This window comes from Centropristis striata, chromosome 7 (genome assembly GCF_030273125.1).
Source record: "Centropristis striata isolate RG_2023a ecotype Rhode Island chromosome 7, C.striata_1.0, whole genome shotgun sequence".
Classification (NCBI taxonomy): domain Eukaryota; kingdom Metazoa; phylum Chordata; class Actinopteri; order Perciformes; family Serranidae; genus Centropristis; species Centropristis striata.
Genome location: NC_081523.1, coordinates 18003445 through 18031350, shown reverse-complemented (window position 1 = coordinate 18031350; position 27906 = coordinate 18003445). Strand labels below are relative to the sequence as shown.

Here is a 27906-nt window from a genome sequence, read left to right as displayed (position 1 = left end):
TGTGTGACAATAGCTGGTATTGGCTGGAGGAAGCAGTGCAGATGGTTTCCAGACAAGTAGCTCTGCCACCGCTGTTAGTTGGGAATGTTGGATCTCTTTGTGTATTGCAACTTTACTCTGCACTTACGAGATTATAAACACTGTGAGAGGCTCTTCTCTGCAGATTTGTCCCGTCTGGGTTTCACACTGCAGACTGATGCCATCCAATACTCACATTAAACTGCACTCAGTAAAACAAGATACTGTAGTCCTTTGAGAATCAACATTTTCATTCAGATAAGCACATAAATACATAGAAAGGTTTCATATGATTGAATGATATGCACTTATTATCATTACAGCTGGTGGAGCCTTCACAGGACTGTTCTGGAGGCAGCTTAGAAAATATTTCCATTGGCCATTTCTTTTGTGCAAAAGCACCGCAACTTGTGTCTGACTCTTGCGCACACATACACTCAAACAGACTTTCACAGATACTGTCCGTCACTTAGATCCAGGTTTTGAGTTTTCTGGTCAGGGTTCATCTCTCATTCAGGTGGGAAAAAAAGACTTGGGTGCATCAAACACTCCTTTACACAAAGGTGCACACACATATTGTTCAGACGTGAACTGGATCAGGGCCGTTGCACACTTGAGGTGTGGGTGCTGTCTTTGCTGCAGATGGTCTTTATGATGACACTCTCATAATTGACCCAGCAGTGCAGAGCAGAATCAGATAATCTTGACCACAGGAAAGTACTTGTGGGCTGAGAAGTCAAATTCTGGAAGCACCTGGGGACGCACAAGGGAATTTTATTTCAGTAAAGCTCTCACAATATAATTAAGCAACATTAAGATACATCTATTACAATGCATACCATATCAACTGAATAAACAGAACCAAATATGTGTATGTTGTGTTACCTTAGTTTCCTTTTTGTGCCCTCCAGCCAGGAGCTTCATGACTACAATATTGGGTTTGGCCACCTTCAGTATACGGTTTGCCTGTTAACAATTATTTACTGATTATTGAAAGTTGAAAAAAGGTGAAAAATTTTGTACAAACAAACGGTGCTGAAATCAGTGAGGACTTGCAAATGGGTAGGTTTCCTTTAAGAGCATGCAATTATTTTACAATATTTAAATTTCCTGACCTCCGGATCTGGGCTGGGCACATTTTCTAGGATGAGCTTGGCCTGCTGGAAGTGTTTGCTGGCAGCCATGTAAAGGTCAGCAGAGCCTGGCGGAGGATTGTACTTCTTCAGATCAGACATCTCCTTGAGAGGGTAAGACGGGCAAATCAGAGAGAGGCCGTCAAAGGGCAAAAAGGAAACAAGTAAAGAAGGAAAGTGATGAGGGAGAGGGGGGCTGCAACCCACCAGTGTATTTGAAAGACACGCTTTCATTAGGAAATTAATGCAGAAAATGTGGAGACACTTCTGGATGAATTGCATTCACACCAACAGTACCTTGAACTGGATGTAGTGCACAGGTGGAGGGGTGACCACGCTGTTGAAGGGGGCAAAGCGATGCTCGTAGCGAACCTGCTCACTGTCCAACTCAAACTGAGGCTTTCGCACCTTCCCGTCCATATCGAGCGCTACCATCGTCTGATGAGAGAGACAGGGGATGACTATACTGCAGTGTGTGTCAAGTGGAAGAGAAGAGGGGGCAAAGTGCATCTATACTGATGTCCTACCTTGTACATGCCAGCACACATGTTCTGGTATGCTTGACTCATGGTTATCTCCTTGCTGAGAGGTCGAACTACAGAGGAAACCAAAACACAACATCGTTTTAGACGAGGATGATCACACTTCCACATGTTTATGCAGATTGTGGTTAATGGTGTGGTCATACTCTGAGCACAGAGGCTGCAAAAGAGCGTACCTTTTTTCTTCTTCTTGGTCTTTTTGCTGCTGCGTCCTTTGACCTGCTCCTCCATAATCCGCTCCTCAGCCATTTGAGAGGAGTCAGCTCTGCTCAGAGTGGACATCAGCCATGCATAAAGGAACTCAGACAGATACCTACGGTCAAAAACAAACACATATTCATTCATAAATGTTTAAAAGTCCATCTGTGCGTACTGCAGAGGTTTACAGGTACCAGCAACAGACAAGCGTGCTCTCTCACCAGTAGATGTAGTAGTACTCATGCATGCTGTACAGTTCCAGTTCAAAGCCGCTCAGCAGGTATTGGATCATGATCCTCAGGTTATGGTAGAGGATCCAGGTGCCGAGACAGGCTAGATGCTGTCGCTGAGGCTCAAGTTTCATCAGCAAGCTGTGCAGGGCTGCATCCACCTTTTCTGCCTGCAGAGCACAAAAGAAGAACTTTGTAGTTGGTTTATAAATTATAAAAATCCCAACTGCCCTCAGAGTAGGTGAAGTATTTACACTTGTGGGGCGCAAAATGCAAAAACAGTAAAAAGGAATATGACAGAGAAAACAGCTGTACTTTACCTCATCCTGCAGCGTTGCAAACTCTTCAAGAATGTGACCCAGCTTGTCTCTCTGTCGAGCTCGGTTGTGTCCGTGGATCTGGATCAGACTGCAGAATGGCTGTGGGGAGAATTTACAAGACAAAAAGAAACAAATTAGCACACAGCCTCACTGGCTATTAATGTTAAGAGCTGATGATAGATTAGCCCATGCTTTTAACTTCCAGATGATTAAAAAAAAATCTATAATAGCAGAAATGAAAATTGCAAACTTATGTAGAAGTGACAGCAGCCCACAAAGTTCAGAACTTTGAACAGTAAAGGTAACGTACCCTTGAGCAGTGTGTAACAAAGGAGTCAATGTAATCCTTGGCCTGGTGGTTGTTAAACAGACAACACCTTGAGAGAAACAAGTGCAGACACACACACAGTCACATAAACACAAAATAAGCTTGTGAATGACACGAAATGAGTCACAAGTTATCATTGAAACAATGAGAGACTTACTTGTAAGAGAGGACAGGCGGGCTGACGAAGTATCTCAGAGCATCTTTAATCATGTCCTGCATCAGGTGGGTCCCAAACACTTTCTTATTATCTATCAGGAACGTCGTCTGAATTTAGGAAAACAATCCTTTTAGTTATTTTTTAATAACGAGTACAGGATATGATTTTAAGGTTTTATCCATTGTTGGATACAAACAACACAAATTTCAATGAATCGCTCTGCATGCATCAGAAGAAAAACTGCAACTTTTAAGAATCAACATTACAAACTCACCTGGAGTAAAGATCTGGAGAGCACACAGGGAGATTGCTCACTGAACTCACAGAAGAAGTCCTAAAAAAATCCACAAACAATTCATATTGTTTGAATTCATATGCAATTCTAATTTATAACACACTAGAAAGCAGGTGCATGTATGAGATGACCACAGCAAGTAGAGTAAGATCTGGAAATCACCAGTATGCCATGCAGGTTGGTGGTGTTGATCACGTCACAGACAGTCTTGATGCGTTCTATAAGTTTGCTGAAGTAGGCCACCATGTCCTCCCTCTTGATGATCTTGGCGTAACGAGGAAAGGTAGGTGGCAGCAGTCTCTGGTTCACAAGGGGCTCAAAGCCCATCATGATGGGGTGGTCTGCAGCAAACACAGGAAGAAAAAATGTTAACACTGGTCATATTTAAAGTCTTCAGTGTGTGTGTGTGTGTGTGTGTGTGTGTGTGTGTGTTTATATGTGGTTCTTTAGAGCACTTAGTTTGTAAATTCATAATGTATGAATGTACATGACTCCTCAAATTTTGGAGTCACTTAGAAATGTCCTTATTTTTGAAAGAAAAGCACTTCACCTTTTTTTTTCCCACAACATTTTTTTTTTCAATTAAAATAACAGACATACAGTCTAGACATTGTTAATGTGGTAAATGACTATTTAAGCTGAAACTGCTGATTTACTTATGAAATATCTATTATATATTGTCAGCAACCATCACTCGTGTTCCAGTGGCACTGGATACGTGTTAATTCACGTTTTTGTGTTGAACGGCTGATTGATCATTGAGCATTATGTTAGCACAGCTGAAAACTGTTTCTGCTTGATTTGAGAAGCAATAAAATGATCCTTCCCCAAGCTAGTTGAGTATCTAGAGGTAAAGTTGGAGATTTGTACAGTAAAATTATCATTTCTACCCTGGTCAATGTCTAAACTATATTTTCGATTCATTTTGTAACTCGTTTCATGAATGGAAATCCTCATGGAAAACAAGACAAACATTTTCTGCGTGACCCCAAGCTTTTGAGCGCTAGTGTATGTGTGTATGTTACCTCCTTTAGTGGTGTCATTCTGTGACTGGATGCCGTGCTGAATACTGGAATGAATGGCTGATAATAGGTCAGCTGCCTGAGCCACAAGCTTCTGGGCCTCGCCCACCGAGCTGGTCTGATACAACCAAAAACACACATAAAAACAAAGAAGAAGATGAAAAATTTAATAAAGTAATAATACAATCCTTTTAACTGCTCGGTCATAAGCAAAAGAACATTTTCAAAATTCATGTGGTAGTAATTAACACTGTCCAACTGTGTGTACTTATATGTTCATTACCTCTTTCTTGGTAAAGGTGATCAGTGCAGTTAGCAGAAGGCGTGTAAACTTTATTCTATTGAAAAGGGCCAAAAACTGCTGATGCTGGAAAAACAAAGTGTGAGAACATTAAACAGGCTCACGGGTACATGAAAAGCTAATAATACACATATTTCCTAATTTGTCTATGAACCTTTACCAGGCAAAAGAATCACAAAGGCTGAATGTTTGTTTTGTTTTGTTTGACCACCCAGATAAAGTCCATTTTTGGGTCTGATATTTCTTCATTTATTATTGTTATTACAGTAATGAAACGGCTGGAAATTCCAGAGTAGATTCGAAAGGTCAAATGAGTCCCACACTCTAATAGGTAGACATACACCAACTTAAAACAGACAGCAAATGATTCATATTCATTTTATGTTAAAATGGAAACCATATTAGTCAAAACAGTTGTTTTATCTTTCAGGTGGTCAAAATTATATTTCAAAGCATGGCTTTAACAAAAAGCAAAGACTCCACAGACATGATGGAATAACCCGACTTACCTCCAGCTCAACTTCCGGGTCTCGCTGCTCACCCTGCCGACTGCGTGTGCTCTGAGGGAGGAGAAAAGATACCAATATAATACCCAGCATTTTTATCAGTAGAATTTAATTTAATTGAAATGGAAAAGACTGTGGCTTAAAATAGCTGAGAATAAGTACCTTAACTTTCCTCTGTAACTCATCCTCCACGTCTTTCAGCATACCTGATTGGAAGAACAAATGAGAGAGAGATGACATCAGCTTTGTTTCTCTGGACCAACAGTATTGTTCTGCAATGGCTTAAGGAAATCAAAGCAAAGCTGTAGACTAATGATCTATCACAGTACAGTACCTGTCACCCGCAGGTCTGTGACATTATTGGCCATCTTGAAGCCATAGGTCATGGCTTGGAAATCCTCCTACAGAAAAATATACATAAAATATACCATATTTGTACGGTTTACAATTAAACATATGGCACAACTCCCAACTTTTTTGGAATTTACAAGTAAGGCTTGAACAGAATCATCAAAAGCAATGGGGCTCTCTATGACTTATTTGCAATTTTTCCTTTTAAAAAAAAAATGTTAACACACATACATATGAGAGACCAAAGCACAAACACAGATTATAAAAATGATTCACTGACCCCCACAGAATGTTCAAGGTTGGGACATATAAAAATATATAACATAAAAAAATATATATATTATAAAATCAAATAATAGTAAAAATAAAAAGTTAAAAGGTGCTTTGCAAAAAAAAACCAACAACACAAAAAACAGCAGACAAAAGAACTAAATATAAAACAACAGTAAGAATGAAATACAGATAGCAGATGGATCATAAAAACCTAACAACATGAAAACACCGGTGGATAAAATATTTAACAAAAAGGCCAGGGAATAATATTCCCACGCTGACTGTAGGAAGTTCCTTACCTCCTCAAACACTGCAGCCTTGTTGACTTTCTCTCGGGCGATGTCACACACCTTCAGGATGCCCAGGGCAAATGCTTTCAGGGCTGGCTCCTCAATCAGGTCAGGGGTATGGACGTACAGACAGGTGAACACAGTCTGCGCCAGCGAGTGGCCCTCCAGCCATGTGATCTAGGAATACACACAATCATGCACACATGAGTACTGGGTTTCAAAGGAGTGGCTCTGATCTAAAAGCTTCAATGACTCGAATGTCAAAAAGTGTCTTTCCCCATTGTTTGTCTGTTGAGAAAGAAAACAAAAGTTTCCTATGCACTATAAACTGGCTTATCGTTTATTATTTGTGTTTGCCTTTTTTGTAAAACAACAAACATCTTAAATTCTCTGTGATTTCCCAAGATAATGTATCAAGTTTCTGTGCTGCATCTGTCCAAATTCCACAACATTTTTTAAATCTTTGACTACCATTGGTCCTGAATAATCCATTAACACTGGACCAAGCCTTTATTGTTTTCCTTGTGGAGGGGCAGTTCTCAAAAGAGAAAGTCAGGCCTTCATGAGTTTGTATACACATATATAAACAAACAACTCACCAAACAGCAGAAACATGTGTCTATGATCCCAATGAGTTCAGGAAGACTAAGGTCTTTCACCTTAATGGCTCCTTCCTTGATTGAACACAAGATAATAATACAGTATAAATCACTTGGAATATTAAGAAAGCGAATTCAACTCGATGGTGCAATCAAAAGGTAAATACATTAAACTGATAATTCACTATTTCCATTGTGTGGCAGTGAGAGGTCAGATATACTGTACCTTGATAGCTTGTTCAAAGTTGAGCACTTTCCTGTTGACCTGGTTTCCAATCATTCCTGCATCCATCTTGGGATCCATCATCTCTATGGCGGACATGGCTTCAAACAAGCCAAACCTGCCACCCAAAGCACAACAATAAGTGTGTGTTTTGTTTGTGTGTTTATAAAATGATCCAATAGCTGATGCAGATACCAGTGTGGTTAAATACAACCACTTGTGTGTGCCACAAAAAATGTTAAAGAAATTCCATGTTTCATTGCAATTACTCTGTCCTGTTGAGGCTGCTATATTTCTAAAACACTGTTTAGAATTTGGGGACATGAAAACTGATCCAATGAATCAGCACAGTTTTAGGGGAGGGTAAGAAGGCTGACTTTTTTTTTGTTATGTGTGCAAAAATAATTTTGTCCTACTCACAGTTTGTCATGAAGCAACTCTCCAAGGTTCAATTCTGATATCAAAAGGACGAGGAGAAGGAAAGACAAAAGGAGGAACATGTCAGAAGCTTTTATGACTGGACACATAAAACCCCCACACACAAACACGAGCAGAGCCTGTACCTTTGCATGCGCCCTTGAATTCATGTGTAATATCCACCCAGTTGGCATTGTTCTTCATCTTTTCTGGGATGCCCAGCCCCCAGCCAGCATCATCATCCTCAACTGATGACTTCATCACCATGGTGACTACTAAAGAGAAACACAAAAAAAACTAGGGCAAAGTGTTCAAGAAATTACAAAATGTCAGCTATTACAAACAAGTAATATTAACTACAGTTCAAGATCAAAGTATTTTGTCTTTGTCACTTTAATTACAGCTCTTTCACCTGATATTTTGCTTTAACATAGCAGGGAGTGCACAGGTGGAACTAATAATAACAATAACATTAATGATGCCTTTTATCAATCAGGGTGTGATAGTCAGACAGCATGAACAACAAACTGCACACCTAATACTGAATGCCACCCTCATTTATGTTACTAATAATCATGTTTTTAAAAAGTTACATGGCAACTATACACAGTAAGGAGAGAACGTATATGCATTAAGATATATATGAAAATGCAGAATTATCTGATAAGATAAAGTCACAGGTCCCTGTGACGTGAGCCTGGTTTCATAGGATTGGAAGAGTTAGAGTAGCTTTCTTTACACATTTACAAAAATACACATTTACATTCACACAATCATTTACAACATTCATTCACTTTCTCCACTGGACATTCCAAAGGTTATTTGGCAAACACTCTACTGGCTGATCAGGCTTTAAACATGCAGTGCAATCAGCACAGTAAGGTGACAAGTCTAGACTGTATCGCTGTATGTAAACTGAGCAGGTGTGAATGTTGTAATAATTCAGTGTGGCCACATGTCATAACTGGACATCCAATAACATCCCATATTGAATCAAACAGGTAATACTTTGTCATATAATACATTGTTAGATGATCTATATTCTTAGAAACAGTTACACATTTATGTTCACGCTTAACCTCTACTCATGGAAATATGGTCTAAGGTTGGGCAACAGCAAAGGATTATTATCATGCTCTGTGGACTGACTTGACAAGCTTTAATTAGAGCCTAAAAAGGTGTAAATTGCACGCCTTGGTGCACCAGGAAGTCTCAGCCTTTTAAACTAAGAACACATCAGTACTGCGACGGTTAATGGGAAGTCTTGTATGATTTACCAACTGACATGAAACAGCCTAGCCAGTGACATAATGTGTGTAATACCAACATAATAAAAAACTGTTTTAATTAAACAGTTTAAAGAACGCATCCATTGATTTCATTCAGTCTCGCAAAAGTAAGCATCTTGTTAAGACAAAAATAACTCACAAGTCAAACGAATGCACACGATAGTAAAGCTAACAGTCTATCAGCTTATTTGGATATTTTGACACCATTATCAACACCAGTGCAATTACTAAACCAAAGACGACGTACGTCATACAAAAAAAATCAGGTTTTTCTCATGCAAGGCATCAAAAGCCGTGAGATGCATATGACATGTTAGCTAGCTATCACCAACCTCAAACTATCCTGTAATACCGTGTGCTAACAAGCTAATGTTGCTTAAAGTGGATGTTTCCTATAAACAAAGCATGAATGTCATCAGTTTAACACGTTATTCAACTTCATCAGGTATACAAAACAAGAATACTGCTGTTAGAAAGCCATGTTTTCGTTGTGAATTGGCACGTACCTTAGTATTTTGTATTAATCATGTAACCTAGCTAATAAAGATCTCTTCAACGACTGCTGTAAAGATCGCCGCATACATTTGACGTCATAGGTCACTATAGAGCTGGGAAATGTAGTCCTTGTGTGTAACGTTCCAGCACAAGCCCCAAAAACAGTTTATGGCTTGAAACGTAGTAAGTGCATGTATGAAACTATATTAATGATATAGTTCGGCTTAGATTATAATGCACTTGGCTCATTTGAGAGCTTTTCATCCTTGTCCTAACTGCGGCTAAAACCACGCAGGGATACGAACTCTCGCGTTGTTTACCTTCAGCCCCTCAGACAGTTGGGGTTGGTCTCATCTGGTCTCATCACAACATCATCAGGGCGTTTCAGTCAACGCTCTGAAACACAGCAGCGGTCCCCCTTATCTTGGAATTGGTCCACCCTGAATGGGACAGCAGTTCCTTTCCATACAGGTTCGTCAAGTCATCATTGTTGTTAGTAAAATGTAGGTTTATTGCCTTGGCTAATATCGCCTATGGGCTCCGTATTGTTAGCATATTCCTGCGTTAGCTAGCCCGTTGGCGCAGACAGGCGGCCGTCAATGAGTGACTAGTCCGGCAGGTGCAACGGACAGCAGCCTCAGCAAGGTTATTTTACTTAGCATCTTGTAAAACAGCCTTGCCTAGCTGTTTATATTCCTAACAATAGCCGAATGACAGCGACTAACCCCAATGTCCCTGGCTGGTGTTGTAACGGTAGTTCATCATGTTTTCTAAATGGATTGTGGTTAGTGTAAGGAGAGGCAGCTCTTTAGGGTGATAGTGACCAGGCCACCATCTGTCCTGTGTAAGCTGGCCTCCACAACATGGCAGTTTTACAATAGCTTTGGAGAAAGCTTCACATAGATTATCCCTCATACATAATGTTCTTTATGGTCAGATTTAGCTGCTCCTACTCAGCCCATACAGCAAACGTTACCTAAGATCCTCAGGTATGGTCATCCGGTTGTACCTGTCTAGTAAGAACTTGTGTTGGGCTTTGGCAGTCTGACGCTGCAAGCTTTAGAAAAGCCTGACTGAGGAGTTAAGGTTAGTGGGGCAGAACGTTCTGGGGAAAAAAATGTTAAATTGCGATTATTATTATTTTTTTTACTCTTTGTGATTTTTTCCATAATAAACATCGATATAATTAGGGGTGCACGATATTGGATTTTTTGCCGATATCCGATATGCCGATCTTTTTGCAACTCATTTAGCTGATTACCTATACCGATAGTGATATTTTTTCCCACACAACAAATTTCAGAGACCTCATCTCTCTTCTGTAGTGGAATTAGCATACAGTATTGTGGAGCATACTCTTATTACGTTTGTTATGTAATATTCATTCCTTGTGCAAAATAAGAAAAATACTTGATGCTTAAAACTGCATACTTATTTTTGACAATTGCTTTCAAATAGAATACAAAAAGATACATCCTACTTATAACTTGGATGATGCTCTCCCTGAGATGACCAATAACAATACCCACAATCAAGGCAAATATTATGAATAAATAAATAAATATCAATTTCACAATTGACATAATAAGTAAACATGTGCTTAAGGTGCAACAGAGAGGTTATCGGCGTGTTGGCCGATGTCCGATAGTTCATTTTTAAGCCAATATCGGCCGATGCCGATAGTGTGCCGATAATATTGTGCATCCCTAATCATAATTGTCCTTTTTTGTTGTTGCGAGGGTATGTACCAAATAGGCCAGCAATAAAATATTATGTTCTTTGTTGATAGGTCTGCAATGACTAAATATCTGTTCAGTCAATAAAATTTCAAAACATAGTGAAATATTGTGCGCCCCAGTTTCCTAAAGTCCAAGGTGATTCAAGTTGGTCTTTGTTTTTTCAGTCAAAAATTTCTTGTTTTGTCAGTCCAAACAGAAAGATATACAGTCTAATGTGATGTAAATAATAGAAAAGCAGGGAATATCCATACTTGAGATAGTATCATATTTTCAAAATCATACCTTAATGATATATCAATTTTCAAATAGTTAGAAACTGATTTTATTTTATTGACTAATCAAAAAGTCCAGTAAGTGTTGCAGCTCTGGTACCTAGCTCTAATTGTATTTAAACCATAATTTGCCTTTTAACAAATATCGCGCCACCTGCAGTTTAAATATTGCACTGTGATTTCACTTAAATTCAGATTAGTTGGTACTATTAATTCCATTTTATGTGTTGTATTTGTTAACAAAATGCAATATGTCATTTTAAGCACCTTTAAAACATTGTTAAATCCTATGTAAACATAACCTTTATCTTTATCTAACACTAGTGATGTTGACAGATCACTCCAAATTTTACAGCAGCATTGTTTATGACTCATATCTCAGCCCATAAAAGCTCCTGTATTCACTGTCTGACCTAATCTAATCTAGGACTCTTAGGAGACCTGTGAAAATGCAATTTACTGAACTGTTGCTGCAGTCACTGTCAAGACTTTAATGCTGAATGATGCTATTTCTTCTGTTTTGAAATAAGTGATGTCATTTAATGACATCACTTATTTCACGTTACATGGCTGAATGCTAGTATTGCTTGTTTTAAAAAAAATCTTGTGTTCAAATTACCTTGTACACCGTTCCTTTGTCTCAAGACATTTGAGCTCTGCGGCATGTAGAGCAGCCCCTTTTGTTTTTTGTAAAATCAGTCAGGGGGTTCAGTGTATCTGATAAAAGTCAATATGAGCCATGTCTCTGCAGCTGTAGGTTGTCCCAGCACACCCAGGGCAGGTCACTAGTTTGTTACAAGGCTAAGACACATGGACAGATCAGCACATTAACATCTATGCACAGTTTAGGTTGATTACATCAGAGGGAGTTCAGCAGGATCTGTTCAGGCATTGGGGGCAAAGGTTTACTATGCTAATTTCTATAATTGTACAGTATTTTTCTGCTTTTCCTTTTTTTTTTAACCAGCAATCCTTCTCTTGCAGACGGCATGAAATGTTAAAGTGGTAAAAATGAACAAACCAAAAATGGCCACAGAGAAAGGGTGAGTACCTTTGCTATTTTAAGACAACCAAATTCATTTTTGTGAACAAACACAAATGGACATGCAGTTCATGATATGTTGTGTATTTGTGTTTCTGTGTGAAAGCTTTTCTGTCACAACCAATCTGTTGACACATATTCTCTCTGTCTCTTTCACTGAGTGCTTACCTTTAACCTCCTCAATGTGATCCTGCTTTGCTAACTTGTAACTCTCTGTTGAGCTGTGTTTGTCCTTGATGTCTGTGTATTTGTCGCACTGTCAGTTTCCAAAAGCAAGTTTGTTTGTGCAACACAGCAGATGATTAGTTTCCCTTTCGTGACCTTCCATTTCAATATATTTGTCCTGATAGTTATATTTGTTCATTTTCTTTTTAATCTAGATCTAGATTTGTGTTCATTTATGTGACTAATGCAGTGTGTTTCTTTAGGCAATACTTCTCCTTCATTACTTCTCTTAATGTTTATACTTTGTTTGTCCAGACTTGCATCCATTTCTTTTTCTTTTTCTGTCTCCAGCACGTGTACACACACACAACCTCTCTCTCTCTCTCTTTCTGTCTCTCTGTCTTTATAAGGACATATGAGAAACTCCACTCCACTGGGTGCAATCACAGAGTTTTGGTTCTCGCTCCCATGTTTGCCGTTGCTCCACCAACAACGGACAACTAACCTCTAACCTTGTGTTTCCAGCTGAGTGCTGCTGAGCTAAGATTATAAATGGGGGATGGGTCACTATCCCAGAAATAGTGAATCGCTGGGAGACAGTCAATTTATTAAAATGAATGAAGTAAAGATCTTAATGTCACCATTTGAACTTGGCCTGTCAATTTGTATTTTTTTTAGCATTGCACTGTATTACAGAAAATGCTATTTTTGTAAGTTGTCATTTTGGCATAGACATAAGACTCTCTGTGGGCATATAAGGGCATCTGCGCATATGAGGGGCGGCTTTATGTTTGTTCTCCAGTGTCAACACAGTGCTAGATAAAATGAAACTGATCCATCATTCTAATCCTTCTAATCCTAAACATGGAGCAGGATATCAAGACAGATATCCACATATGTTTGTAAATGCACACACCATTACGTGGTCTGAGTGTGACGCTTATGCACATCCTACAGATCTCTGCCCTTTCCAGGTGGACTTGAATATGCAGTATACATATATATTTCTTTATTCATCCTTTCTCCAAATGCCAATACAGGAATTAATTTATGAATTGAGCCAATCTGTTATTTACACCCCTCCTAAACATGAAATCTCTTTGTGTGTGTGTGTGTTTGCAGTGTTCCCAGTAACTCCAGGGTACTGATGCTCCTTGGCCAACTGGAGAGGATGAATGGAGAGGCCATGGTGAGGGATGTCGAAACAGCAAGACAGATTACTGCAAAGATATTTCATCTCATACAGACACAGGGTAAACACACACACACACACACACACACACACACACACTCACTCACTGACATGCAATTTACAGTACTCAAACTGAAACAATAAAAAAGGCTAAATCCATCATTTTCCATTCATGGTTATGTTCAGAGACATGTGATATGTGTATAGTGGTGTTATCTCAGTGAGATACCGATGAGTAATGCTGCCACCTCTTGGTACATTAGTATTGTTGGCAGTGACTCATACCTGCATTGGTATAGGTTATGACAAAAAGTGTTTCTTGTAATAGTAATTTATACTAGCAAGTGTAAGGAAATTAATCATTGTTGTGTTTATTACATATACAACAAAATACATTAGAATAAAAGGTTAGACATACAGTAGTCTGACTCATCGGATGTATAGAGTGTTGGTACAATTCTGCCATTGGCAGCAAAACCACAAATATCTGTTTTACGGCTCTATACTAATTAAAGTCATTTAATCAACACAAAATAATTGAAACAAGTCCAATTTAAGGCTACTGAGAGAGCACAGACCTCAGTCAAGGCTACGCCCTGTTGCACAATGTTAACGAATTTGAGAAGTAGTTTGTGTGTCAGCACAAGGATTTAAATCCCCTCCAAAATGTAATCGGCTCTGCTTGGCCCATGCTATGTCCCTCCACCACATTCTATGAAAATCAGACTGGTAGCTTTTCAGTAATCTGAAACTGAAAACATCCACTGATTGGTGGAGGCAACAAATAGATGGGAATACTCTGTAAAGTCAGTAGAGTGGGGAAGGGATGAGTGAAAATATACAGCTGTAGAAACAAAAGCAAAGCAAAGGAATCACAAGCCAAAATACAGAAGTGGAGAGATTTGTCTCAAAGGACTAACTGTTGATCTGGCTCATATGCAGGGAGCACACCAGAGCCAGGTGTGTCCCATGTTGCTGATTACCCTCCAATAGGTCTGCAGCCTTGGAGACAGAAAGCAAAGCACAGTAAGCAGAGGGATCATCACATTTATCCCACACATTCTCCCTCCTAGTCAAAACCTGGTGCCCACATTACCCAAAATGAAACTTGACGGACAGCAGTTCAGATTGTTTGGGCTGTCCTAGCAGCAGCTAATGTTCACTGAAGTGGCCTCACTTGAGGTAGATTATCAGATCATTATATAACTTGTATTACATCAGTACTCCTCAACACCTGTAAACTGACTTTGATGTGTAAAATTGATTCCCCTTTCAAAATATCTTGATGTGTAGCTTCAGTGAGTCAGTTTGAGTGGTTAAATTTAATTCATTAAAAATGTGTTCAGTGCAGTTGCTGTGTAAATCGAGACGGGTTAGTGCACCAGTAGTCAAAGTGTGGATAGACTAATACAGTGTTTCCCTGTCTGGTTCACTGATCACTCGTTTGAAAGGAGAGCAGAGAAGAAGATCTGACATCAGATGAAGAAGCCATTGTGCCGCGTCGCCGTGTAGAACCGACTGAAACATGAGTGTGCCTCTGTTAGCAGGGTGCCTCTCTGCCACGCTGAGGAATGGATGAATAGAAATCTCTGATGCAAGCATCTTTGCTCTAGTGCTTTAAAAATGAGATGATTAATGGATTTGTCAAGCTGACAAAAAATTACAACAGTTTTCATACTTGTTTCTGTCGTTTACTAAGCAAAAGGGCCAAATATTTTCTGTTACAACTTCTCGAAACTTCTTTCGTTTGTACTTTTACATCATGGTAAATCATTTTTCTTTGTATTTTGGACTGTTGTGGGCTCTTGGAAATTATACTGTGCATTCTCAAGTAGAATAAACAATTTATTAGGTAATTGTAAAAAATAAAATAATAATGGACAGATGAATGAATAAAGAAAATAGTTTATACTTCTAGCCAAAAAATAACAAACAGTTCACCACCATACTGGAGATTTGAACTGCTTAAAGATTCCACATGTGAATACTAACTTATAAACTCTGTGTTCTTGATAATTTTTATGTTAACTTATTGCCCTGGACATTTTCAGTCAGTGGTATTTTCATTGTGGATTTTTTTGGAGCGAGAATATTGTAATTACTTGAGTCAAGCCTTAGTGGAGCCTTTATGTGAAGGATGTGAAGAATCCTGCTGAATCATCACCTTGTATTTTGAGCCTACTGTCGGCATACTTGGTTTGAAGTTCTACCCTTTTCCTTTTCTTAAATTTCATCTTTCCACTTCCCACAATTCAATGCTTTTTCCGACTTCTTCAAAGTAAACTTGTAGTTAATCCATCGTGACTGATAGGCACAGTGGAGAGCCTTATGTCTGTGACGCAGTCAATCATGATATATCAGCTGTTCCCCTCTCATCTCCTGCTTGGCTGTCTGTCACACCCTGCCTGCAGCCTCAACTTGAAATGTGTATGAGCGTGACGCCGGTTAGGGGGATAGAGGGGGTCTGTGACCCTGTTCACAGTAACTATACACCCAGACATGGACTTTGGTGTACTCTTGTCTCATGTTCAGAGTTTTTGGAGCTCAGGAGGCAGTCAGGAGATACCAGAAGGAAGAACAAGGATGACGGGGAGAAAGCAAAGCCATGAGTCAAGCAGAGCAGCCATAAATTCATAGATCTGATGAAAACATAATAAATATTTTAAAAGTCACTCCACCATAGGAGTTGTGGTTTGTTTTATCAGAGAATTAATTAATTCTTAGAGGCAACAGTTATCTGTTTTCTCTCTCATTTACCATAAAAAATGCAGTCTGTTTTTATTTAGTAAGCAGCTCTCACTGTCCTCACAGTGCTGACGAGTAGAGAGGGGTTAGGTGAGGAGCATGAGGTGAGCTATGCTATACAGTTGTCAGCTTTCTATAGGAGCAGCTGGTGGTTTAGTTTCTGGTAGCGTGCAAGGGGAGGTGCTGATTACCAAGTTCATGGTGTCCTGCCCCTAAGCTCACTGTGTTTGTACACAGTTGGACGTTTGACCAGTGGAACAGTTCTCCTCCAGCCTTGGAGGGATGAAGAAATACGCTTTAGAGTGCTTTTACGCTTCATGTAGACTATCAAACTAAGGCTTTTGGATTCACAGCAGACCTGCACAACTTTAACGCCTACAGAGACTGTGAACCTGGAATTTTGTACATCTTTCTGCCCGAGGCTTTGGTGAACTTTGAGACTTTTGTTATGAAATGGAGTACCGCTACACCAGGAGATACTCTCAATCTGTGGTCTCCCCAGACACACTAGGTAGGGTTGAGATCGAGGACAGTGCTTCAGGTAATTTGGCTCAAACTGTTGAAAGGATATAGATTAGCTTACTAATATCTACATTCACTGGAAAATACATGAATGAGGGTAACATGGGCAACATCATACTTTTCAGTGCCATCAGAGATCCTGATAAACTCTTGGATAACACTTTACAAGCAGAATAAAATCAGTGCAATTGCAGTAAATCATTATTTTGCATGATTGCAAAATTATTATTATTTTGTTTTGTGGTAATGCTCCTATGTGTAACCCTTCTTGTGTTTGAGGATTAGCGTTGAGGTGCCAGTCTGTTTTGAAGAGCTTTAAAAAGTCTGGTATGACAGAAAGGGTTTTAGAGGTCACTGTTCTCCAGGGCCTGAACTGTGTGCATGTGTGTGTGTTTACATGCTCCAATATGTACATAGTTGTGCAAGTGTGGAAAGTGAGTTTGTCAAGTATGCGCGTATGTGTGTAAACATCCGTTCTGTGTCTAGTCTCTAACTTTAACTTTCCCATGCTTTTGTATTGAGTGGTCAATCATGAAAGCTGCATGCTTGACACCTTTCATTTTGTATATTCACCTGCTGCGTGTAATGTCAGACACATGAACTCCTCACGTGTAACATCATCACTAAGTGAGTTACAACTACTACTACTACTACTACAACTACCTCTTGGTTGCCAGACTGGTAATCAGTTTTTGATCACCAGTCTGGCAGGTGTATGTACAAGCTTTGTATTTTAATTTTTACGACCAGCTCATAGATGCAGAGATAATTTGCCTCTCAAGACTTAACAAACTTCATTTTTGTTTTTCACTCAGGGTCATTTGGTTGTGTTTCTGTTGAATCAATTTACACATGCATTTGTGTTGTTGAACTTTTCACTTCAGAGTAACATTTGTCTCTAAAACAGATGCCTTTATGTAAGCGATTTACTAAACCAGCGCACATGAAGTGTTGTCTGTTATCAATAATTGTTTTCCAGTTGCTCAATATGGTAACAATCTGCTACCATACAATAAACAATAGCATTGCTAATATAAAAGGGAAGTTTTCAGAATATTTCTTTCATATAACTCTATAATCTTCTATAGCCTTGGTTTCAATCAGTCATTTTTAAAAGCTTGAAGGACTTCAGTATCGGCTTTGCGGTTTGCATTTGTTTTTACGACTGGACAGGATCACTTACTGAGGCCTCTTCAAAGAGGTCAGGAATCTGTCAGCTCCTAAATTATAGGGCAGGTGAAGGGTGTGATTGAAAGAGGTGGGGAGGTGTTGAAGGAGAGAAAGAAAATAGAGCTGAAGTAGGAGTTGTAGCCAAACTGTTTATTTTGACATCTTGCCAAGTGAGACAGTTTCTAAGAGGATAAAGGTTAGTGTTAAAGCTCATACATGCTAATATTTGACACAAATGTAATTAAAAGTATGGATTTATTGTGTCATGCAGCAGGATTTTAATTGTAACTACATGTAACTCAGGACAGTTTTCACACATTTCAAGATAATCCTCTGTGACATTGTGACTTGTCTTGACCCAACGTTTCCAGGACTTCCAGCTGTACTTGGAATAACAGCCCCCACCCTCTGTTGTTCCTGTACTATTTATCCTCACATTTCTGAAACCTTTTATTTTGTTGTGTGTTGCAGAGAAGAGCGGAAAAGAGGTGATGTCCAAAGGCTCCAGTGGCATGGAGGTCATCCTGGCCTCGCTGGAGGTCAGTTCACTTATTAACAAAACTGCACATTGCAGCTCGATATCCCGCCAACAGTTTAAAGGCAAAATGAGTAGGATCATCACTCATGACTCACTTGCAACAAACAAATCCTACTCATTGTGCCTGTAACACTAAGCTTACTCTATTGTTTTAACTTCAACTGTCTGCACAAATGGCTAGAGTGGTTTCCTTTAAATTTACCTTCCAAAGACTTACCACTCAGTAAAACATGCCAAGACATAAGAAATGTATCTCTGTCTTTGTATGAACATCTGTGGTGTCTGATGTGTTTGATATTTGATATTTGATAATTTGATATTGGACTGCACAAACAGGACAGAGAACATCGAGTAACTGTAGTAATAATGTCTGAAGAGGTAATTAACAATACATATCTATTTGTTGTGTGTGGCTTTGACAGAACACCAAGGATGTCCAGACTACTCTGAATATTTTGTACATTCTCAGTGAGCTTCTGACAGTGGGTGAGTGGCATTTACTCTCTTTTTTTTCTCAAAATTGATGAAAGGTTTATGCCCTGATTTTGAGAGCTGATAAAAACATTTACTTCCTTGCTGGATCACCTAGTGGGCAATTTAACTGTCATTTCTTATCAGGGGCACATGCAAAGTGTTTACTTTTTCATGAGAGAAGTGATAAATATATTCTAGAAGCATAAACCATTCATTGTGCCAATCTAATCAATGGCAAAGTGGTAGTAAATTGTAAATTTAGTAGCCATCAATGAAGTAGTAATGTTTTCCAGGATTGCATATTACAATCATGCATAATGTTTTATCATCTCTAATGCTGCTGTTATTGTTTTCTGTCTTTAGGCAGAGGTCGCAGGGTTGGAGTGTTTGTGTCTAAAGGAGGAACAGGAATATTATTCCAGATTCTGATCACTGCCAGTAAAGAGTTGCCTCCTAGTGAAGAACTCATGCTGCAGCTTCACTCACTGCTTGCCAAGGTTGGCCCAAAAGGTAGGCTTAATGTTTAACACAAACACACAATGCACCAATGGCAGGGTTGCTATTTATATGTCTATATTTATATATTTATAAGAGTTTGCTTTTGTCTCTGTTCTCATTTGACTTTGTTATATGTCCAAAATATCATGTCACTTACGTCAGCAAAAGTCAGGTCTGTGCTGGTGAAGCTGCCCTGTTGAGCTTCCTTGTGAACAAATACAAGTCGTGCTTACATTTTGTATTTTTCACCAAAACCCATTGTGTGTTGATATTTAACAGATTGAGTGTGTTTTTTTCCTCATAAAACAGTTGTAAAATTGATTTTTAAAATGTCTTAACTTGAGAAAGGGTTACATCCTTGATGGTAGTCATATTCACTGCTGATGCATTGCACCACCTGTGTCCCTGCATGCATGTGCACCCTTACATGTGGAACAAAACATTGCACTTCTTCTGGTGAAAAACTCTACAGGGTGCCGTTAAAACTTCTTATTTCTTTTTTGCAGGAAAGACTGAAAGCACTAAAAATTAAGTGATGTTTACCTGCATGATCATGTGTGTTCAGACAGGAAGTTTGGAGTGAAAGCCCGTTTAAGTGGAGCCCTGAACGTCACAGTCAACTTAATGAAACAGAACCTACAGAATACCAAACTGCTTCTGCCCTGCCTGCAGGTTCTCAGGGTTTACTCCACCAACTGTAAGTTATTTTTAACATTGAAATACTGAACTGATGAAGTTTCCAGTGTTATGTGATGTCTATTTCTACTTTGGCCTCATATCTCCTCATTCCTGTGTTTGTTTTTGTGAAGTGGTGAATGCTATTTCTTTGGGCAAGAACGGAGTGGTGGAGCTCATGTTCAAGATTATTGGGCCATACAGCAAGAAGAACACCAGCCTGCTTAAGTAAGTGGTCTATTGAGTTAATGATCCTGTATGCATGTTGTTACAACCATAAGCTAGTGATATCCACAGGCTGCATCTCCTTAAGGTCTTTCAGATAGACTTTTTTTAAACTTTTAATCTGTCATGGATGTTTGTTTAGCATAGCATGTAACCTGTTCACTTTGTTTCTAAATCAACAGGGTAGCTCTGGACGCACTGGGAGCACTGCTCAAATCCAGTGAGTAATTTTCTCTGTAGCATTGACTTGTGACTCTTTAGTAGTGTAGTGATCCTTAATTAGCGCTGGTGCCTTTGCAGTATATCTCACTTCTGCCTCTCTCAACTCCATCATCATTAATCCTGAAGCAGACACAGTAAATGATTATTCAATATGGATTTTAACCCTTTAGACTTCTACCATGCTTCTCTTAATCTTACAGTCATAAAGTGCAAATTATCACTGCTTTCTTTCATCCCTCTTCCCTGCGTAGAAACAAATGCTCGCCGTGCAGTGGATGGTGGACATGTGCCTGTCTTGCTGACTCTGTACCTGGACTGGCATCGTAATGACACACGGCATCGCCACATGCTGATCCGCAAAGGGCTGCTGGTCTGCCTCAGGAACATCACCAACATCAAGCTCGGCAGGAAAGCCTTTTTAGACGCTGATGGCATGAGGATCCTCTACAACTCATCCACCGTGAGTGAGAATGTGACATAGGCATGGCAAACAATTAAAGCATGCAACAAATATTTACTGCACGCGCGCGCGCACACACACACACATTTCTCACCTACTCTCTACTTTATGTGTTTCAAGGAGTGTCTCCCAGTGCGGACTCTGGATCCACTTGTCAACACTTCCAGTCTCATCATGAGAAAGTGTTTTCCTAAGAACCGTCTGCCTCTGCCTACCATCAAATCGGCCTTCCACTACCAGCTGCCACATGTACCTGCTTTAGGGCCTGTGGCGCAGCTGTACAGCCAGCCACTAGGGGGTGAGAACACATCACACGCTCACAAACACACACATGCACTTCACTAGAGAGTGCCCCAGCACACTACAGTGTATGTGCATGCCTTTCATTGATTATTATGCAATACAGACAGACACAAAGACTTTTTTTGTCGACCCTAGAATCAGTCCTGCGTAATACAGAGACACTTACACAAATAATGCTTTCATTCCTGGACCACATAAATGGTTAATGGCAACACTGCTGCACACAATGTGCCTTACAGGAAGGAAAATTCATCAACTCTGCAACAGGCCCTTAAAGAAGGGTAAGACGTACGTAAGACACAACTCCATCCTCAGAATACATAGACTCACTCACTGCCGCTTTCTTATTCACCTCACCTCATACTCTTCACTTCACTAAACTAACACATGACATGTGTTAGCAATAGACACGTAATAAAGATGCTCAGTGCACATTGCTCTGTGCTTGCTTGCTCACTAGTAGACTTATGTACTTGCACTGTACTCAACTAATTTGCCTCCTTGCATCCACAGGCTGTCTGGAATATTTGAGCCCTTTTGATCTTCCCTTAATCTGATCTAAAATAAAACATGTCTGATCAAAATATTTAATTGAATCTACTAGATGATGTAAATGACTACACAGTTAAGGTCATTTCTTGAAGATTTCAAAATGAAAGAAGAACTCCAGAAACAATTTTGACAGCTCTATTTGGCAACAGCAACACAGTAATTGCCTCTGCCTTAGTGTAAAGCTGTGTTTACTTATCTGTTCCCAAGAACATGTCAGGGATGTCAGTAACCCAACCATGGAGAACAGTGTAACATAAAACGCTACTGCTAATACATAGACTTGTCGGTGAGATTACCAGCTCAATGTATTTGAAGAAATCTATTTAAAATTTCTTCTATCCACTAAATCTGCCACTCATCTGAATCATGGCTGCTCACATCTTTTCATTAACATTTTCTCTGTTCCTGCCATAGCAATTGATGGAAATCAGTTCATTTCTCCCAGTCTGGTTTTGCTCCAGTCTTACACACCCTATTTAAAATAATAAACTCCCAGCTTGGATGGAAAAAAAGGAAAATATTTGTTTTAGAGACAGTCACCTAATGATGTTTGTGAATGTTTGTGTCTGTGTACCCAGTGGATGATGTGGTGGATGAAAGTGACGATAACGAGGAGACTGATGTGGACACAGAGAACGATACTGAGAATGAAGAGGACGAGAAGGATCAACACGCTGCGGTAATATTCAGCACTCACAATATTTCACCTGGACACATTATAAGTTGCACTTGGTGTTCCAAATGTTATGTTTTCTCTGTATGAGAAATTGGTATTATAGAACAGTGCATAGTTTAAGCCCGAGTGATTAATATCCTTTTCTATAACATTTTTGCATCATGATTGAACTTCACAAGGGATGGTGATGTATAATATAATTGGCCCTATTGGCTAAAGGATGTGAATCCATAAATATATGGAGGACAGAAGCTGCCACAATCAAAAACATTCAGTCATTTGTGGGCAGAATCCCTCAGAGCTGTGTCAGGGCAGAGTTCTTGCTGATTTTGATTTAGTTTCCTGCAGAGGGCAGTCATAACTCACCAACCACAACTCATCAGACAATGCCTTAAACTGTCATATTACTATGTCAGTCATATCTGTTATTCATTTACAATTACTGATTTAATCAAAACATTGTTCTTCCCTTACGTAGTGTCAGTAATCAATCCAGCAAGCACTATAAAATCCTTCTAAAATTAAACAGCTACACAAAATAAGTGGGGTTTTGTGTTACTGATATTGTATCATTAGCTGTAGTTCTTTTTCCCCTTGTTTCCTTCCTCTCATGTTCCTTAGATAGATACACCCAGATATCATACAGCCAGATATCACACAGTCTGAAGTTCTTAATTTAGATGTAATGTTTTTGTTCCCCCTGTGTCCTCTTAATCAGAATGAAGACATAGAGACGGACCTAAACAAGCTACATCCCAAAAAGAATCCTGGCCGTCCGTTCGAGGAGTTGAGGGTCTATGAGAGATTTTTCTTGGAGCTTTCTGAAGACTTCCAGGTCAGTAATCTGTGCCAATGTTTCACTGATTTTTAAAGTGAAAAGAATGACCAAAACTTCCTTTTTAAACCATTGGTGAATGGAATTTGAATGTCTGAGATGGTTAAACCTGATCCATGACTATGTATATATCAGGTTGAGTGTGAAGTTTCTAACACAACCATTTGTTGCCTGTGTGTTTCTGATTGATGCCTCTTTTTCCTACAGGGTTATAACTTTGAATCCTCAAAGAGTGCCTCTACCACATCTTCATCCTCATCTTTCTCATCGTCATTGGCCTCAACTCGATCCACTCGGCCAATTATAGTACCCACAGCTCAAGCCCTGTCCCCAAAGCACGCCCCCATATTGAGCTCCCAGGGGGATTGCAATGCTACCAAAGGACAACACACCCTGCCGTCTCCTTCAGCTCCCGCTCCTGCTCCTCCTGTTCCTCTTACACCTCTAGAACTGGACACCATCCACCTCACCAAGGACCAAGACAAAAAAGAGGAGACCCACATTCCTTCCCCTGACACACATACAACATTGTCAGAGCACACAATAGAACAAGACCTAGCACATGTGTTGGGCAGTGTCTCTTTTGAAGAGGAGGGCGCTCTGGTCAAAGGAGATGGAGAAAAGGCAGTCAAACAAGAGGGATCCCCAGTCAATGCCACAAGACACATACACTCTCCTCTGCTCTTAGGTGGTATCTCTACTCGTCGCGTGGGAGGAGGGGGCAGTAACTGGGGTTCAGATTGTGGCTCGGAGGGTGCTGAGGATGAAGGAGGGGAAGGAGCAGTTCTGGAGGTGCCAGACACGGCGCGGCTCCTCCCAATGCATGACCCCGACCTCTACGTGGAGATGGTGAAGGGAACACACTCGGTGCCCCAGTACGCTGAAGTGGCTTACCCAGACTACTTTGGCCATGTGGCCCCAACATTTAGGGAGCCCCTTCAGGAGAGAGTTTATGGTGTTCAGAGGTGAGACATTTTCATGAAAATTGTTGTTTGTGGAAATTAGGAGTGTAAGAAAATAACAATACGTTAGAGTCTTGTCTTATTTTTTTGTGATTCTGTATCGATTCTGTAAAACTCTTGATTTTGATTATGATTTTGGATGTTACAGCATCTATGATAAATACAAATGCAGATTCCATTGTTCTGATTGAATTAAAACGGGAAGCTTTTGAACATAAGAACATGACCTAGTGCTGGCTTGTGGGGCTCCAGACAGACCTTTTGGAGCCTCAGTAGTAGTGATGTTTTGGTAATGCTTTTTCCAAGGACAACTTGTGAGTCAAATTTCTAGGCACAATTTGGAAAACGTTAAATACAATCATGTGGTTGCATTCTTGGGTTCTGCATGGCAGTCCAAATTGGCTTTTTCAATCTGAATGTGAGGTACAGCTTACAGTTGTAACTTTGCTGTGTATGGTCATGTCATGGTGGTGGAAAAAGGCATTTCCTAAGGCTTATTGCTTTCCTCCTCATTAAAACATTTTAATGAACATGTTTTTTCCATCCATTATTTTAATCAAGAGTGTATTTGTGTGTCTAATCCTGCAGGTCTAAGATATTCCAGGACATTGAGAGGTTGATTCATCCTAATGACATTGTGGATAAAGTAGTATATGATCTGGACCTTCCCAGGTGAGTTCCTCTTACAGAGACCGATGACATAAAAATGAAGCTAAAATCAACAATTTTGTCCTTTTTCTAATATGTTGAGAGCTTTGACATTCATAAAGCAGAATAGCTCAATCCGTCATCCTCTTTTTGTTGCATTTCAGTTGTCCTGTGATTGAAGACGATGGCGAATCTCTGAAGTTCAACTCTCAGTTTGAGTCTGGCAACCTCAGGAAGGCAGTTCAAGTTAGGAAGTAAGTATTTATTGTCACATCAGTTACATGGGAATGAGTAAGAGTTACACAATGAGATGTGAAGTTTAAATGAAATCACCTTTTATCAAAATTATAACATTTAAACCAATGATCAACTTTTACTTATTTATTTGTTTTGGTCCACATTTATAGTTTATTTTGTGATGTTTCTCCAGATATGAGTATGACCTGGTGCTGAATTCAGACATCAACAGTAATCACTACCACCAGTGGTTTTACTTTGAGGTGAGCGGCATGCGTGTTGGAACCACCTACCGCTTCAACATCATCAACTCTGAGAAGTCAAACAGCCAGTTCAACTACGGTGAGATGCACAACAACATGGGGAATTGAAATTATAAGCCTTTAGACCCACAGTTAGTCACTTGAGCAGACAGCACACATTCTTAGATTTCATGTTTTTGACTTTCTGTGTGTGTTGTGTTGTGTTGTGTGTGTGTGTGTGTGTGTGTGTGTAGGCATGCAGGTGCTGATGTACTCTGTGCAGGAGGCGATCAGTGGCAGACCTCGCTGGGTCCGAACAGGAACGGACATCTGTTACTACAAGTAGGTATACTCTGAGGGGAAGAGCGGCATATGCAGATGCAGCATACTATTTTTGCCATACTGCAGCTACTGTGCTGTAGTTAATTAATGACCATGTATATTAATACATATTATATTCAGTAGCTATAAAGCACTCTTGACTACTTTATAGCTTGCTGCAATGACAAAGTTCTTATGAGCTGGTATTAATGTACTTAGTACTGCAATTTTCAGCGAGGATCCTTTAGCAGGGAGAGGGCGACACACCCTTTATGCCCTTTCTGCACAAATGTCACCACATATTTATAAAGTAATGCTTCAGATGCATTACTATTTTTTTTTTAGAGATGATCTATAATAGTATGTGCACTTATTGGGTATTTTATGAGACACCTGTAAAATCTAAAGCAATTCAGTACAACTGTTCAGGCAAAGATTTTTATGATTCCAATAATGGGCTTCAGAGTTTAGTTTTTAGACAATGCCATAGTCATTTGTTCTCCCTGTTATCATTTATTAGGGGGTCCGAATTTTATATATTAATCTCAGGATAAGGTAGTCCAGTACAGCACCAACTTATAAAAAGCTAATAAACATATATTTGAATCTATACATTTCTAACAATTTCAGCAAAACATCTGAATCTGGTTTTCACATATAAGGATTTGCATTGGTGATAATAATAAACATAGTAAGAGAGAATAAATTAAAGCAAGTTCTGAAAAAGTAGAATAATGTTGCAAAAAAAAACATGAGAATTAACAGGAATTTATGGCTATTAATAAGAAATAGTGGGGATCAAATATCTACTCAGGCTGCACTTACCCTGTCATATGATGGAGAAATAATTATATAAAGTATAAAGAACATGTGCAATAAAAAGAGATAATAATAATAATACATTTTATTTATGGGCGCCTTTCACGTCACTCAAGGTCATTTTACAAACATAGTCATAATAGTCTAACATTATAAACTCAATATGGCACAGTTATTGTATTGTATAGCAATAGATTATACAGGTGTACCTAATAAAGCGACCAATAGGTGAACATGTTATGAGTGCTGTATTGTGCAACATTTACTCATGAAACTTTCCGTCTTCTCCAGGAATCACTTTGCTCGGAGTTCCATTGCAGCTGGTGGTCAGAAAGGAAAATCCTATTATACAATGACCTTCAGCACAAGCTTCAGCCACAAGGATGACGTCTGCTACTTTGCGTATCATTACCCTTATACATACTCCACTCTTAAGGTAGTATTACAGTGCCACTGTGTGCTGTACTGTCGAGGGTTTTAGCATTTAGTATACATGTTTCTGATGACTTTATTCCCCCTCCTGACCTTATTTTCTAGTTGTAATGGATTTTCTCCCTTGGAAAATGTCAGTTTTCATTATGCTCTGCTTCATTAATCATGACTCTTTTCTCAGTGCTCAACCTCCCAAACCCCCAGTGTGACCCCAAATGCACCTGCCTCTTGTTTTGTTTTTACTTGTCGTACAATTTATGTCATTCAAATCTGAGTTTAGATACCTGCTGTGCTCTCAAACTAGTTTGCACTCATTATGTAAATAGTTTTTATGATTTCATTTGTTCTGCCTTTTTTATAGAGCAACTGTGCATACTTGCTTGTAACACAAGCATCAATAGAGAAGCCCAATCGCAATCACTTAATCACAATTGACCTAATCAGCAGCCAGTGCAACAATACAACAGTCAAGTGTGTGAAAGATGTGGGCTTAGACACCAGTTCTAGATAATATTGTTAGAAATTGAAATGTAAAATATTGTCATTTCGTCATTGTGTCCTCAGATGCACCTGTCTAAACTGGAGGCTTTGAGGACCCCCCAGATCTACCTGAGACAGGATGTCCTGTGTGAAACTCTGGGGGGAAACAGTTGCCCCCTCCTCACCATCACTGCCATGCCAGAGTCCAACTCCAATGATCACATCTGTCAGTTCAGTGAGTAAATCACTGTAGGTTTGCTCACCGTTGCTCTCATACATGAGCAGAGCAGAACAGTCTCAGCTGCAGGATTTTCACATGTCCTGGAAAAACTACAAAAACTTCATCAATCATCCTGACACAATCTGGAATGATCTCGTCAGCAAGTGTAAAGCAGTGTTTTCCCTACCAACATATCGACCCCCTGCCCTGCCTGACGGATGAGGAATAATTGATTAACTGTATTCATTTAAGT

At 39.5% G+C, this 27906-nt stretch overlaps 2 protein-coding genes across 7 annotated transcripts in view; one reads left to right on the top strand and one right to left on the bottom strand.

Moving 5' to 3' along the window:
- Nucleotides 1-251: 251 nt before the first annotated feature.
- Nucleotides 252-9149, bottom strand: naa35 (N-alpha-acetyltransferase 35, NatC auxiliary subunit). Its single transcript, XM_059336444.1, has 23 exons — nt 8999-9149; nt 7350-7478; nt 7207-7240; nt 6790-6904; nt 6564-6638; nt 5974-6141; nt 5385-5451; nt 5213-5256; nt 5054-5104; nt 4527-4610; nt 4247-4361; nt 3384-3562; nt 3201-3260; nt 2927-3033; nt 2752-2818; nt 2442-2540; nt 2113-2291; nt 1870-2006; nt 1679-1746; nt 1449-1589; nt 1134-1256; nt 904-984; nt 252-771 (listed from the first exon to the last, which is right to left on the bottom strand). Exons 2-23 carry the CDS (start codon nt 7468-7470, stop codon nt 712-714), a joined length of 2175 nt encoding a protein of 724 aa, XP_059192427.1. The 5' UTR covers nt 7471-7478; nt 8999-9149; the 3' UTR covers nt 252-711.
- Nucleotides 9150-9305: 156 nt separating this feature from the next.
- agtpbp1 (ATP/GTP binding carboxypeptidase 1) overlaps nt 9306-27906 on the top strand; it is a 30215-nt gene continuing 11614 nt past the window's right edge. For 3 of the 6 annotated variants that reach the window (XM_059336439.1, XM_059336438.1, XM_059336437.1), the window contains exons 1-20: nt 9306-9458; nt 11983-12041; nt 13328-13458; nt 18306-18373; nt 18795-18858; nt 19210-19356; nt 19910-20041; nt 20154-20247; nt 20427-20464; nt 20718-20926; nt 21047-21224; nt 22360-22460; nt 23176-23292; nt 23500-24257; nt 24843-24926; nt 25067-25156; nt 25333-25481; nt 25636-25723; nt 26813-26957; nt 27518-27668. In XM_059336439.1, coding sequence (XP_059192422.1) covers nt 12010-12041; nt 13328-13458; nt 18306-18373; nt 18795-18858; nt 19210-19356; nt 19910-20041; nt 20154-20247; nt 20427-20464; nt 20718-20926; nt 21047-21224; nt 22360-22460; nt 23176-23292; nt 23500-24257; nt 24843-24926; nt 25067-25156; nt 25333-25481; nt 25636-25723; nt 26813-26957; nt 27518-27668 — 2776 coding nt within the window. In that variant the 5' untranslated portion in view covers nt 9306-9458; nt 11983-12009. Of the gene's footprint in view, nt 9459-11982; nt 12042-13327; nt 13459-14391; nt 14424-14497; nt 14580-16398; nt 16684-18305; nt 18374-18794; nt 18859-19209; nt 19357-19909; nt 20042-20153; nt 20248-20426; nt 20465-20717; nt 20927-21046; nt 21225-22359; nt 22461-23175; nt 23293-23499; nt 24258-24842; nt 24927-25066; nt 25157-25332; nt 25482-25635; nt 25724-26812; nt 26958-27517; nt 27669-27906 lie in introns of those variants that run through there. The other 3 variants (XM_059336442.1, XM_059336441.1, XM_059336440.1) reach the window with 3 other exon arrangements.